This window comes from Aythya ferina, assembly GCF_964211825.1.
Source record: "Aythya ferina genome assembly, chromosome: 2".
In the NCBI taxonomy this organism is placed as follows: Eukaryota; Metazoa; Chordata; class Aves; order Anseriformes; family Anatidae; genus Aythya; species Aythya ferina.
The window spans coordinates 85936367-85951644 of NC_140297.1; the positions used below are offsets into that span (position 1 = coordinate 85936367).

The following is a 15278-nucleotide window of genomic DNA, read 5'->3' on the forward strand; positions in this document are numbered from 1 at the left end:
ACGTGCTGAAATATGAGGTTAACCTGGGGAAAAAGTTAGAGACAAATTGTTAAGACATGATATTGATGATTGTTTCAATGAGTATCTTCTTTTCTGAGGTTTCTTGTGCATGCAGAATGAGGTAAACACCTTTATCTTTGACAGGGCTATATCTTTTTCTCTAAATGGCCGTTCTGTTGCCTCTGCAAAAATGGACATTTGTTGTTTTGATCTTGAGGCCTGTCTTGTAGAAATTTGGATAAAAATAACCCACTCAGCTGATACCAGGTTACCAGATGTCAATAATAGTTTGAATGACATTTGACACAAAACCTGGAGGAGAAAAGCCCTGTGCAATGGTATATTATTCTGTACCATTCCCTTATGTCAAAAAAGGAGAAAAATGAACTTTATTTAGCTTTTTTCATAGCCTCACCATTATTCCAAATCTTCATGATGAAATTGTGGTTTAAAGTTGTATTGCTGTCCTCCTTGTTACCTCTGCTCTTTCTACTGTGATTGGAGTATATGAAGTTCTCTTGAAGACCTTTCATATTCTGAGTAGAATCTTGTCTTAGTCCTGATGCTCTTTAGTTTGTCTTCCTCACCCTTGCTTTCTATATAATTCAATAATACAGCTACATTCCAGTGAGTTTCCAAGTAGCTGTAGGTTCAGTCTTTCTTGATGTAATAACCATCTTCTGTTTATTAATGAGAATTTTCCTCATTCCGATATTCTTTTTGTTTATGTGTGTGTCTTTCTTCACAGCTCACAACATGTTCTATTGTGACTCTCAATTAGGTGCCTATTATTCTTATTCTTCCCCATATTCTTGTGATTTAGTCTGTCTCAGATCATTTTAGTGTTTGTCAAATTAATTCCAATTACTTTGAAAATAATAAAAAAGAAATAAGTTTCTTCTTTTCTGACTGAACTGTCAGTTGTGTTGTCATCAACACTGTTGCCAATTCTGGAAATTTGGTGGTGTTTTTCTTGTTGTGTTCCATTTTGCCCCATCCATTTTCTAAGTGTCTTATACATCTCTGTATTGTTCTTAAAGGGAAAGAAGAAAAATCAATCTTGATGTTCCAAAATCACCTTTCTGGTCTATTGATTTAACCAGAAGGATGTAGAAAATCTTATGTTTGTGTCTCTTTGCTATTGAACCACATATTTATTTCCTGACTTTTCACTGTGCAAGCTGTGCAGACTGGTGGTTCTAACATTTCTTTTACTGTTTCTCAGCATTCAGCTTTCTCTCTGTTTTTATCTGCCTAAAATTGTTGTACCCCTATTTGGTTGCATATTGAATGGACATATATTCATTTTTAAATTTATTTCAGCAATGTTTGTCTCTTCACTGTTTTGTAAGATGACACTTTTAGGCTAACTTTTCAAAGAATTATTATTATTGTAAATAAGCTATTGCAAGTTCTGTGTAATAGAATTATAGATGGGTATTAACATATTAAAGCCTGACATCACTAAAGCCTAATGGCAAAACTATCTGAATAAATAAATAAAAGAGACAAAAAACATAATAGAATTTTTATTCTCTTTGTAATAAAACATGGACAAAATTATCTAAATATAAAAATACAATTATTTTTTTTTGTATTCTCATTTATGCAGTATGATGTTCTGCTAATTCAACAAATACCACTTAGAAGATGTTATAAATTTCATCCTCCACCATATATCTCATGTTCGTCTGTTTGCTTTTGTAAGACTCATATCTGGAAGCTATAATCCGGCTGTCTGACATCTCAGGGACAAGAAGTAGTATGTTGTCTGCCTTTCTGAGAAATTATTTCAGGAAGGTTTTCAGTTTGCGTAGAGCCTTCTGAAGTATCATAAATTGCTTGACAGTCTGAGGTTCAAAGGTGAAGGGGGGATGACTGCTGGCCTAGGTCCATAATCCCACACTAGTGTGGCTGACTTGAACAGCACATTATTATGCGGCAAGATGGCACACCTTCCAGTGACGCTGCCTCCTTTCCATTTCTGATTGCACCTGCTCATTTGCAGTGATGAGCAGGTGCACAGGAAAATTAAATGTTTTCCTATATTCAAGGTCAGAAGTGTAGTCTTAATTTTCTGAAATTCCTGTGTCAGGGGACTCTTTTTGCACTTATTTCACCTAGGGAGTTGGGGGAGAGAGGGGGGAATTGCATATCTTTCTTTTTAATGAAATACAGAGAATCCTGACATTTCTGATCAGCACCTAGAAGTTTACTATACTACTTGTAAAAAAATAAAAATAGCTTTCAAAAGGTCTTGGAGCCTACTAAAATTGATCTTATTTGCCAAAAAGCAGGGAATGCTTTAAAAGTAAATGTGCTAACACAGATGTTAATCTTAAAGGATTCACATATAATTTACTCAATACATTAAATTATACAATATCTAGTATAATTTCAAATTGTGCATTAAAAATATGTTATGAAACATATCTCATTCCTACCTGCTGAATGGCTGCCAAGCTTGGGAATGCAAGAACATTTGGTTGTTTTACCCCTTCAGCACAGACCCACATTCAATTTTTAAATGTCCATAAAATCCTAAAAGCCTTGAAATGCCAGATTGGAACATTCAACTCTTTCAAAACTTTGAAAGTCATAGTGCAACACTTTTTTTTTTTTTTTTTTTTAATAACTCTGGTAGCAGGACTAAGACCCCAGCTTCTCAATATAATTAAGTTCTGAGATGCTGACTTCAGGTTTAGAACTGTATTTTCCTCCATAAACCCATCTCTGTTAAGTATAAACCAAATTAATGTTTTGTGACATTTAGAAATCTTTGCAGAACACAAAGAGGGAATGCACAGGTGCATGGTTGGGTGACATTTTGTAAAAGTTCAATCTTGGGCAGAGTCTAGTGTCATTAAAGTTAACAGTGTAGATAACCACTGAGAGTCTCTGAAAGTTCTAGTAACAACTATTTTTCAATATGCTTAATTTTTTTTCCCTTCTAATATCAGTTCTGACAATTTTTTTTTTTTTTTTTTTTTTTTTTTTTTTTTGTGTAGTCAACAAAATAAGCTAAATAAAACTTTGGCTTGGAAATATATTTTTCATCTCAATTTTTATATATTCAGACCAGTATATTTGAAAGAAAACTCAGTTGGCATCAGCATTGTCCTGGAAGCCAAATAAAGTTTCATATATTATGTGATTTAAGTATGAAATTATGTATCTATAATGGGATCTCAGTTTTTACTAAATATCACACCCTGGAAAATTCAAGTATAATTTGGTGTTTATTTCCATATATTTCATACTTCTCACCTTTTAAGAAACCAAGCATGTAATTTTTTAACTGTGGATGAGCAGTAAAAGCTGATTCTGAACAAATCAAAACACACAATGTTATTTCCAGGAGAATTGACTGTTGCATGTGGTAATTGGTGGCAAGTTACCACAATTAATGTAATCAATTAATAAAGTTGTCCATACAGTACTGAACTTCTTGAATGAGCTGCTGGCCTGCCACTGCACAATGAGAGCCTAACCAGGATGCCTTTAGACCCCAGAAACCAGTTTTTCTTTTCTTTGATGAGCAAAAAGAGAAAGCTATATTAAAGGGAAGTCCCTTTTTAAGGAGCCTGTTGGCAAGATAGACAGCTTCAGCATTAATGGCTGCAAGGACAAGAGGTCATGGCTCTGTGGAAAACAAGGAAAATGGTTCCTCAGAAGTAAGGAGATGTATAAATCTTAAGTGGCTCCACATATTTTCTGAAAGCAGGGATGTCATTATACCAAAGGATACCCTAAAATTTCTGGTAACCATCTACTACTAACACTGGCTGCCAATTTGCTGCTATACTTCTCATTGGTATTTGCTGGTATACTTCTCAGTGCTAAATTCTCTCTCCACATTTACTATTCTGACACTTTCTTTATGGCCTCTTTAAACTCAGCTTTTGGATTTGAGTATGCATGTTTGTTGAGACATGGTTTTGCAGGTTGTGAGACACCCTCGCCAAACAAGTAACAACTTCTTGAAGCCATTCCATTGCTGGACTGATGCAAACAATAAGGCAATATTACTCATGTTTGATGACATCTATTGTTATGATTATTGCTGTTATACCCCAGCTCCCCGAAGTATTGTTTAAATACATGATATAAGAGATGAAAGCAAGCAATGAAAAAGCAAAAAGGAAATATCATGTAGTTCTTAATTTTTGGCATTGGATAATTAAACCATCTTCTTTAATGTTATTTTTGCCAGTATCTAATTAGCAGAGCCATCTGCCTAAGAAGTGCTGGACCATCTGTCTGGAATACTGTTCTGTTCTTTTTTTTTTTTCTTTTTTTTTTTTTTTTTCTTTTTTTTCTTTTTTTTTTGGTTCTTGACTAATTAACTTCTTTCACTATGAAATATTGTACATTCTGTTTCTACACTGAAAAGAAGTTCATTTTTATATATATGTTTGTGTACCTGCCTACATGCATGTATTGTGAGTATCTATGAAGCTATAGGAATATAGTTATTCCAGGAGATCTGATTGTATACTATTATGTGTGCATCTTCCACTAATATTGGTGAAAGCCATGTGGGTTTTGTTGACCTGTAAATGGAACTAATGCATATCTCACCTAATATACTCTAATTGACCAATCCTTGCTTTGATTGTGTTCATACTTGGCAAATTTCCTGTCTGCATTTACTAGTTCAAATTAGAGTTGTGGAAAATGGCTATAATAGAGTTATTTACTTATGGTTTTGATTTTTTTATTTATTTTTTTTCTTCTGGAAAATTATGGAATAATTTAGGTTGGAAGAGATATCTTAGTGTCTTGCCAAAGGACTTACTATGTTGCTGCATGCTGGAAATGAAGAAAAGCCCTTTAGAGTTAATTCTTAATTGGGAGGGACACTTCTTATTCAGAGTTTTCTTATTTTCCTTCTATTTTAGTGTTCTTCTAAGGCATTTAAATAAATCAGTTTAGACTGGGGATTTTCATTTGATTTCCCTTGGAACTAACCTCTTTGCATTTATTTAGTTTGCCCATTAAAGATGCAATTGTTTGACTTTTAAGTGAGACTCTATCATGCACCCAAACAGAGAAGTTTTTGAAATACATTTGTTGTTCCAAAGACTATGGTTGTTTTTTGTTTTGTAACTTTTAACTTAACTTTGGTAGGTGTTGGATGTATATCTTTCTTCATTTTTGAAGAAAATTATCCCATTATATAGCTTGAGTTTGATTTTTTTTTTTTTGTTTTCTGGCTGGAATTTCTCCCTTCTCGTTTCCCCTTGAAATGCCAGGAACAAATTCACCTGAAGTTTTCAAAGTGTTTTCTGAACATCGATGATAGAACGTCTGAAAACACTGATACAGTTGTTTACAGTTGAGCTTTTACAGGAAGATGTCTGCCATCAGCTTGACACTTGTGTTCAAACTTAGAGTTAAAGTGTGCGCCAAAGCCATGTTTCTGTTCAGTCTGATCTTATGTCAGGTCTATACAGTGCTTTGTGTTCTGTATATTTTTTAAATGAAGAAAACAATCTGTTCAAAAGTGAACTGTGACTTTCTTATCTGACTACACTGTGACAAGTTCAGTCTTTAGGCTTGGACACACAAATTGGGTTTTGCAGGGGTAAAAATCTCACTGCAAACTTTTTGTACAGTTCTACCGGTGACTGTCAAACAGTTAAGGTTTATTTATATCTGCTAGATTGTAGCTATGTAGAAGATTAGGAAATTAGAAACAAACTAAACCAAGACATTACATTTATAGAGGTGCTTGAAAGACTGAATTTATAGAAGGATTTATGAGGCATGCAGCTGTACTAGAATCAGCTTGCTATCAAAGACAGAATGATGTGCTGCCTTATATGCAACTCCTTATCCTATACAGGTATGTTCTTTGTGAAGACATGTACAAGTAGCTGATGTACTACTGTACTTATTTTCTCCAGCAATAACATTCAAATTCTTGTTCCTTCCCTCCCCAGAGCAAAGAAAAACATGAGTCTCTATAATTCAGTCCAATGCGTTTTGTTGCCAGCTTAAGTAGAATTACAATATTAATTAAAAACAGTATGTGGAACGCTGGAGATTGTGTTTTGTCACATGAAAATTGGAGCTGCTTTTTTAAGACATGTAGGAATGAATAGATCCTAACAGAATAAACTTTAGTTGTATTGGTCTTGAAAGGGATAAAATATCCAACATGGTATTCATATCTTATTCTCTACACTACTTAGCTAAACTTTGAGAAATATTGTTAAATGGTGCAAAGCAGGAGAATATGTCAGTTTAAGGCAAACAATGGATAATGCTAACTTTTCTAAGTTAACCTTTCTTTGCTCTTGTTCTCTAAAATAAAATAATCTGTACGTGTCAGACTGCTCTTTCAGAATTTAAACTCTAAACTCTTCATTGTCTAGTAACAAAAATTGCATTGTTATTCTGTTGGGATGTTTTGTTTTGTCTTTATGTATTAAAGATTCAGAACACATTTTTCTCCTGTTGCTTTTTTTCCACATTGAAATGACATTTAACTTGATGAGTTTCCACCTGTCTTCCTCCTGTGTATTACTAGTAGGCTTTGTTGAATAACTGAATTTCCATTTTGTGAGAAAGGCCCTCAAATTTCCTGAAGATTAAAAGAAAAAAATCTCTGTTTATATAAATGTTAGTTTATATCTAGTCTTTTCATTTAATCAGTAACAGGGCATATGAATTTATTACTGAATATGTATGAACCTTGGGGACCAAAGTATAAGAGTCTGATTTACCCAGTGATTTACCCAGATCTCTTCGGGTGCCTTTGTAATAAACTTCATTTGCAACCTTCTCTATTATTGTCTCCTCCAACAGTGGAATACAGTGCTATAGGGCTATAAAGTATATTTGATTTCAAAGATGACTAGTGACTTTGTCACTAGTTTGTCTGTATGTACTTATTATCCAGACGGTATTACTCTTTTGGCATATGTGTATGAAGAGGGTTTTTCCAGAAAGTTAGAAAGTGCATGTATTTATGCATAGTTACAATAGTTTACAGTAGAATACAATTCTATTTGTGTTCTTGTATTTGCTCCTAACTATTGTACTCAAATATATAGCATAGTGGTTTAATATTTAGTATCCTTATTTGAATCTATGCATTTCATGGATGTAGAAGAAAGAGATGAAAGTTTTCTTTCAGTTATGCTAATAACTTAGTGGTTTTGTGACCTGCTCATGGAAGTATATTTTTCTGAGATTTCATGGAAAACTTGAAGAACTGTCACTTTTGGCTTCTGAATTTCTTATCCCCAAAGCCTGTTGTTTTGTCTTTTCTGAAACATTTCAGTGCCTGAGAAACGTACTTAATTTGTTTGATTTATGACATTGCATAAGTTTTGCATTTTACATCTTTCTCCTTCAAATGACTCTTTTACCATGGACTTAGAGCCAATTGAAAGCTGGATATTTTGTCACTGAAAATTGATTTATTGATAAGCATTTTATCTTGATTCCAATCTTTCTGTCTTTCTTACTGCTGTTCATGCTCAGCATATTCTTCTCAGTTCAGTTTTGGCAAGAACTTTCCTTCTAACCATATTTTCAGTACCTATATTCCAAGAAGTCTTTCTATCCTGACCTCCTACCAGTAACTTTGGCATTTCTCCAGGCATTTCAAATTTGTGTTGTTTAAAGATAATATATTCAATATAAAGTACTTGTATCTATAGCCATATAAGATAAAGGTTCAGTGTGTCCTAATGAATTGATAAGGAACCCACACTGCTTATGTCATTTGTAGTGTTGTCATCATCATAGAGGTGAATTTTGCATTACAGAATCAAAAATGTTAAGTCATTGCTGCTTTTTTAATCTAATATAGGGTAAGACACATTTTGCTATAGATGCTATGGTCATTTGCAAGTTGACTTTTCCAGAAGTTTTCAGTATAATCCCCAACATGCTGTGGTCATTTATCTGCAAAAGAAAATGTTTTAAATGGAAAGGCTTGGGCTGGAGGAAAAGAAGCAATGATGTTTGTTTTATATGTCTTTATTTCCTGAAATGAAAAGCACATTCTTGGGCTAGTTGAAAAGCAAAACAGAGTACTACATAGTATACTCTGCAGGCATTTTTCCCCTTTGTTTAAACAGGCTTTCAACTTGTTATTTTTATTAATTATAGATTCTGCTATTAATATAGTCTCCATTGAAAGACAGGTACAAAAGATTGCTTATATTAAATCTGAATGAATTCTCTCATTATTTCCTGGTAAACAAAACTGAAAAAGCTGTGATTTCAATAATTAAGCAGCAGTGGTTAGTTTAGTAATCTCAGTTCTTCCTGGTAAAATTTAAAATGCTTTGTGACATTTCTATAAAGAAAAAGTGGACGTGCACTGTTGATGTGAAAGCAAGCAGGATGATTTAAAATGCACTCTAACTACACAGCACACACAGGCATTCAAATATGTGCACATATTGGCACATAAACACCAAGCATAGGACCTGCTCCACTGAGCAATAGAGTTTGCAAGTCATAGCTGTTGAATGGTAAATATTGAAATAATTGGAATTAACTCAGGCAGTGAAACTGTAGTGATGCAGACTAGACTTCCAGTCCTGGCACAAATCTGTCGAAGCAGAGGGACAGTTCAAAAATGAGGATAAATTGCTTCTGCTTTGCAGTGCTCCATTTCACTCTTGTCTTGTATGTGTCTGCTTGTTGCTCCTTTCCTTCAATCAATGTTTTAGCTCTTCTGATTACTGCTGCAGTCACACCTTGAGCAACTAAAATCTCCATTTCATGCTTGAGAGAAATTCTGCAAAAACAGCAGGACTGCAGCCTTTCCTAACACACAAGGTCTCTCAGCAGAGCTGACCCCAGGTGTGATGTGTCCTGGCTGTGTTGGGGAGAAAGGGTTGTCCTTTCACAATGTTCTTAGCTGCTTAGCTTAGTGAGGTTGGTACAAAAGCAGGTAGTCAGTGTCAAATGTGATTGGGGTTCATTCTGCTGAAGCTGTAGGTACAGTGATTCACGGGGATGGCCAGTTTCACTCTGGATTAAGACATGAACAGCAAAATTACGTTTCTAAGGAGAAAAGCTTATAAGGTGATTGTGGATAGAAACACCCCCAGTTAATCATCAGTATGCCTGAAGCACGTGTCTCAAGTATGGGCTTACATGGCTAAGTTTTACATCTCTGTGTTCCCTACATTTCTAATGAATTTCTGTTGGTTACAGGCAGTGGAATGGCAATGTGATGAAGCTACTAAAAGAGCCTGTTACAGTAAAGGCAAATCAAAGGTAAGCATGAGACCATTCTGCTTTTACAAAATTTTTAATATCAGCTATAATTCAGTGTATAAATCTCTTCTACCTTACGCAGTTGTGCTATCTCCCATTCTTTTCTGAGTAAAGTTGTAGTAAAACAGTATGACATTGATATATGTGCAAAGGAAAAAAAAAATATATATAGGGAGGTGTGTGGTGGGAGGAACAGTCACATGAAGATATTGTGAAAAGATCAAGGAATTGAGTTTCTAACAATTTACTGTTTGGACTCTACAACATGTCATGTGTAATGGGCTGTATTCTCACTTCATTTTCAACACTGTAAATCCCATATAACTGTGTAATTTCTTTATAAATTCATCAGTTTGTTTTCCTGCGTATTAGATGCAATTTTTGAAACATTTATATTTCATAATGATGCTATGAAGACAATAGTATGTCATTTACTAAACTTATGGACATGGGCCCTGATGTTATTTTTAGTATTCAGAACCATTTTCTTATCTGGCTAACTACCATTTCTTTTATTCAGAATGGTTAAATGCAGTCCTAAGGCGGAACCTGTACTAAAGCCATGTTCTTTACTGGCTGTCCTGAATTGAAAGTAGTTATGAAATTAAGTATAAAATCAACTAGAAGTGCATGCAATATATGTCTATAATTATTATGCTGTTTAATTGTCGAAGTTAATTGAGTTAAAATGTAAAGGAGAAACACAGAAGTACATTGCACAATAACTATAAGTGAACACACTTGGTTTCAGGACTCACATTCAGCAAAACATGTTGGCATACGTTGCTGATGAGCAAAACTCAAAAGAAAAAACAAAGAAAGAAATAAAAGAACATAAAACCTTAGCAAGCTTGAAAAATGTATTCCAAATGTTCATGCCTTCTAGTAGAGGACAGATCTCTTCTGCATTGTCTGCATAGTTATATATATATCTAATCACTGACCTTTAACATCTCCCATCAAGCAAAGCAGTTCATTTTCAGCTTTTCTTACTAAGTGCTGGAAAATAATGTTGCAGCGTGGCCACGGTGTATCTCTTCCCATCTGAGATTGAAGAAGAAGAATTTAATTACAGAATCATGTCCATGTTATACTGTGAAGAGAGAAAAAGACTGAATTAGCTGGGGAAAATAAATAAATAAATAAATAAATAAATAAATAAATAAATAAATAAGAAGGAGAAAGAAAGAAAGAAAGAGAGAGAGAGAGAGAGAAAGAGAGAAGGAATAGAAGGAAAGAAAGATATGCACTGTAAAGCATGGAAGATTATTGTCTTTATGGAGGAACATCTTTCACTGTAGATATGATTTTACAGCACTGAGAAAAGGAATTAAGGATGGCATTGCCTTTTTTATTCTTTTCCTTTCCCTTTCTTCCCATCCCAGCATGGGAAACATGTATTTAAAGTTACTGATAACTAGGCATTAACATGCAGAATTTACTAGGTGTGTATAGAAGGTATTAATAGCTAGAGAAAAGGAATGGGCAATATTTTACCTTAAAATTACTGACTTGTGTGAAGGCTTTAATGGTAGAAATAGATTATAGATCAGAATGCTTACTAGATGCTTACTTGTTAACCTGCAGAGAGAAAATAATTTTGTGGACCTCGTATTTTAGACAAATGTTTCATTTTGTAAATTGTTATTTCCACCTAAAGTATTTGTAGTCTGTGATGTAATATACCCTTCAAGGCTTCACCCTTAGTTTTGAGGTGACATAATCTGAAGTTAAAGAGCTTGCTCAAGTGACAATAGAATATTGTTATTTGGCAATGATTGAGGTGTGTACAGAGCAGAAAATATCACGGTAGGAATGCAGTGTATAACTAAAAGTTTATGCCTCTGTTTTACAGTTATTTTTGAAATTTAAAACTGTGAGAATAACATTCAGCTCATCTGAAAATCACAGTGCAGTGACTGTAATCTAACATGATGGATGAAAATGATGGTAAATTTGAGGCTATAGCGGTATACTTTGACTATTATGTTTACAGTACTCTTTGTGGTTTAATATCCATGTTCCTTTCAACAGTGCAGAAGCATATGTTGCTATTAAATAATTTTGCTCAGAAAAATACTCAATATTTGTGAAATGTGTTCAAGAATAGCTAGTGTAGTACATACATACATGTTTTCATTCATGCTCATCACACTGTTTTGTAGAAGTGATTGAAAGTTGTCAATGTACAATAGTATGTATTCTATTCTAATAAAGACCTCTAAGATTTCAGTACTTAAGGGGTGCTTATAGGAAAGCTGAAGAAAAACTTTTTACCAAGGCCTGTAATGATAGGACAAAGAATAATGATCTCAAAGAAGAGGCTAGATATGGATTATAGATTATTATTAGAAAGGGTTTTAATTGTAGTTTTTTGTTGTTATTTGTTTTTAACCACAAGGGTGGTGAGGCACTGCAATGAGTTGCTCAAAGAGGCTGTCGATGCCCCATCATTGGAAATGTTCAAAGCCAGGTTGGATGGGGCTTTGGGTGGTTTGATTTAATACAAGGTGTTCCTGCTCCTGGTAGGGGTGTTGGACTTGATGTTCTTATCTAAGGTCACTTCTAATCCAAACTGTTCTATGATGCTGTGATTGCTTCTTAGTATTGTTACTATTTGGATAAAAATTTAGTGTTTCATTTGAATCTGTAGCCTTTTTCTTCATTCACAATCTAGAAGAGAAGCACAATTCTTGGATTTCATTACATTTGAATGCAATCCAGTGAAGAAATAATTCTGACTGAGCAACCAGCCCAGATGGAACGACAACTGTCTTTTTCTTTGTACTTTTCATGCCTCTTGCTTTCACTGATGTGCTTGAGGTTAAAATCAAAGATTAAGTTTAAGGCCAGAGAAAGGATAACCTGATGATATATGTCTTTTGCTGACTTATGCCCAAGACTAAAAGAAGTTCATGACACAGGTTATTTTTAAGAGCCATACTCTTTAAACTGGGAGAACTTACTCATGCAGATGAGGAAAGCACATGCTCCGTGGCATCTCCTTTTCCTAGTGAAACCACAGCAGTCTTCACTTGAAACAAAGGGAAATTAGCAGACATGGAGGAATTCACTTCAGTGGTACAGTGAATTGTATTTTTTCAGAGAAACTCCCCCTGGAAGATTCCAGTTGCTGTTACCAGAAAGGTTGCTTCCTTGTTTGCTGTCGCATACGTAGATCCAGCTTAAACTGGGGAGCTGCTGGGGATTTCATTTTTGTAAAACTTCTCAGGGCAACTTCAGATTTTAGGCCAGATACATGTGTGACTGTAGGGAGGGGACAGGAAAGACTGGAGACAAAATACACAAGGCAAGCCCAGACAGTGGCAAAGGAATGGTGAGGATTACAAGGATGGCTGTGGGTAAGTTACTCACTCAGATCTTGGTTTCTCTTGAAGCTTTTCTGACCACAGACCAGTGTGGGGGCAGTGAGTGCAGGCAGAAAACCTCTAAGTTAGTTTGCTGATGGAGTGCCCTGAAATCACAAGCCAGCTTTGAACTGTAAAGCAGCTCTAGCTGTTTTGAGATAATGGTCAGTTAAATGCAACTTTGGTGTTGTTATTGAGAAAGAAGCTGCACGGAATTTTTGCCCCTAGCTGTTAGCAGTAGTTGTTGTTCTGAGCTTTATACTTTAGGAGCCAATGAGGGAAAAGAGATGGAGAGAAAAATATACAGGGACATCTGTCACATCTGACAGTGTAATGCGCACTTGACTTTTGAAGGCTGATGTTTGTTACTGAGACTTCATACATTTATCTACCAATGTAAGCAGTTGCTTAAAATAACTAGTGGCTTCAAGAGTGAGCCAGACAAAATGATGTCCTTGTGGCCAGCATGTGTTAGCCTTTAGAAGTCTAAAATAGCACACATGATTAAGAGAATAAATTTGGCCATTTCAACTGGAACTTGTGGTAAGAACTGTTATAAATGAAAAAATACAAATACACAAGGGAAAAAGTAAAATAAAATAAAATAAGAGATTAAAAAAAAAAATGTAGTCAAGCATCTTACCCCTTGTTTATTTAAGATTGTAATGGTTGCACATATTAGCATATGAATTTTCTATAAAAGTATTAAAAATATAAGCACGGATGTATTTAAAATATTAGCCTATACAACAAATGTTGCTGCAAATGGCTAAGTAACTGTAGCCAGATTGTCCTTAAACCGTCAAGTAGGTGTTAAAATTAAGTAGTAATCTAGCCTGCTTTGCCGCTAAATTGTTTCAGATAGCTCTGTTTTCTTTAAGGTATACTGATATAAAAATAGACAGTACTTACTCAATTAATTTCTTTTTCTTTAAAAGGTATTTTTATGGGGCAGTAAGAAAACATGGGCAAAGAAGTAAAGATGAAATGTAGAATAAGTCTACAGAAATGTAGGATAAGTCTACATAAAAGATGGCCACCAAAGCTACCACCATTCTCCAAAATGGGAGGGGAACACCTTTGATTTTAAAGCCACAAATGCTGCTTCTATAACACACACCTCTTTTTTTTTTTTTTCAGATTTGAAAAAAAAAAAGTGATTCTAAACATTTTAATCGACTAAATTTAATTTAATAATTTTTCAATGTTTTTGGGTGGTGATTGTTTTATTCAGGACTAGTCTTTTGTTTTGTATTATTTTGGATTTGTTGTGTGAATAAAATAACCAATTGTATAAGCCACTTTTTCAGCTCTGATTTTGTTGTACTGTGTACCCAACAAAAGTTTTCTCTGAGATGTCTTATTTGCCCTGTTGCACTGTGGATGCTTGTGAAGTTGGCACCAGGCTTGGAAACATAAAAGAGATTCACAAATCTCTTTTGTGAATCTTGTGAATCTCAGAAATGTCAGAGTTTTAAAAAATTACATTATTTTTGAACAAAAAGAGTGGGTGATCAACATGCAAATAATTTAGCAATGGCACTGTTTCAGGGAGCTCTGAGATATGAAGAGAAGAGGTTGGTTGGGCTGTAATGTCAGAACCCACTTATTTTTCCTACACTTACATTCCATAGATTGCAGCAAAGGGCGAGATGGAAACAGCCCAAAGAATGAAGTACTGTGTTAATTTATATGAAATTCCTTGAACATCCTTCATTCTCTCTCTTTCAAAAACCAAACCAAACAAATGAAAAACAAAACACAAACAAAACACAAACAAAGCAAATAATAATAAAAAAAAAATAACTATCTTTTTTTTTTTTTTCATATGTGTGTAGTTAGAACAACATGCATTAGGAAAGCTGCCCAGAAGCAGAAGTGAAATAATTGCACTTTAAAAGGCTTGTTGCACTGCCAGACTCTATTATATGGTTGCATTTTAACTTCTGTTTGTTTGAAAGAGTTTTAAGATGACAGTCTTGGTAAATTCAAGATATTTTTACCCAGCAGGAATCAACTTTTAGTTTTAAAATGTTTGACAATTACACTTAAGGCTCAAAGAGAAAGTTCTAAAAGTTTTCATGAGAGACTAATGCAGTTTCTTTTGTATGTGCATTTTTTGAAGATGTTGCTCAGTTTTGAATGTTTTTTGATGTTTTATGTTTTGGTTTGGTTTTATTAATATTATTCAGAAATCTTAAATATATTTTGTCCATCTTTCTTCATCTTGCTTTATTTTGTGCCTGATGAATTTATTCATAATTATATTTGTCTTTCAACGTGAGAGTCTATTTGCAAGATAAACAAGCAATATACTTAATAAAACCATAGGACCGGATAATGGGACTTCTGCACTGTTACCATTACATGGATGTACTTGCATGATTTCCCTTAAAATGTTAGAACTTCATAGGTATATTTTCACAAGGGTTTTTTGATCTTTTACATGTTAATGAATGCTGGAAAAGCATTTTAGCCAAGTTCTCAAATGGAAAGATCCTGGATTTTTTTTTTTATTAGTATTTTTATTTTTTCCCTCCAAGCATATGGTTGATTTTCTTCATTTTATTTGATTCTTCCTTCATTTCTGCAGGATGAATGTTTGAGTCTATCCAATATACATTTCTGGGAGATCTTTAGTATTGCAGAAAAAAGCTCTGT

The 15278-nt window shown here is 34.3% G+C and overlaps 1 protein-coding gene across 10 annotated transcripts in view; it reads left to right on the forward strand.

Annotated features, from left to right (window-relative positions):
• The window catches only part of SEMA5A (semaphorin 5A), a 342620-nt gene that overhangs the window by 174498 nt on the left and 152844 nt on the right, over positions 1 to 15278 (forward strand). For all 10 annotated transcript variants that reach the window (XM_084508663.1, XM_084508658.1, XM_084508661.1 and 7 more), the window contains one exon: positions 9187 to 9249. In XM_084508663.1, coding sequence (XP_084364789.1) covers positions 9187 to 9249 — 63 coding nt within the window. The remainder of the gene's footprint in view (positions 1 to 9186; positions 9250 to 15278) is intronic.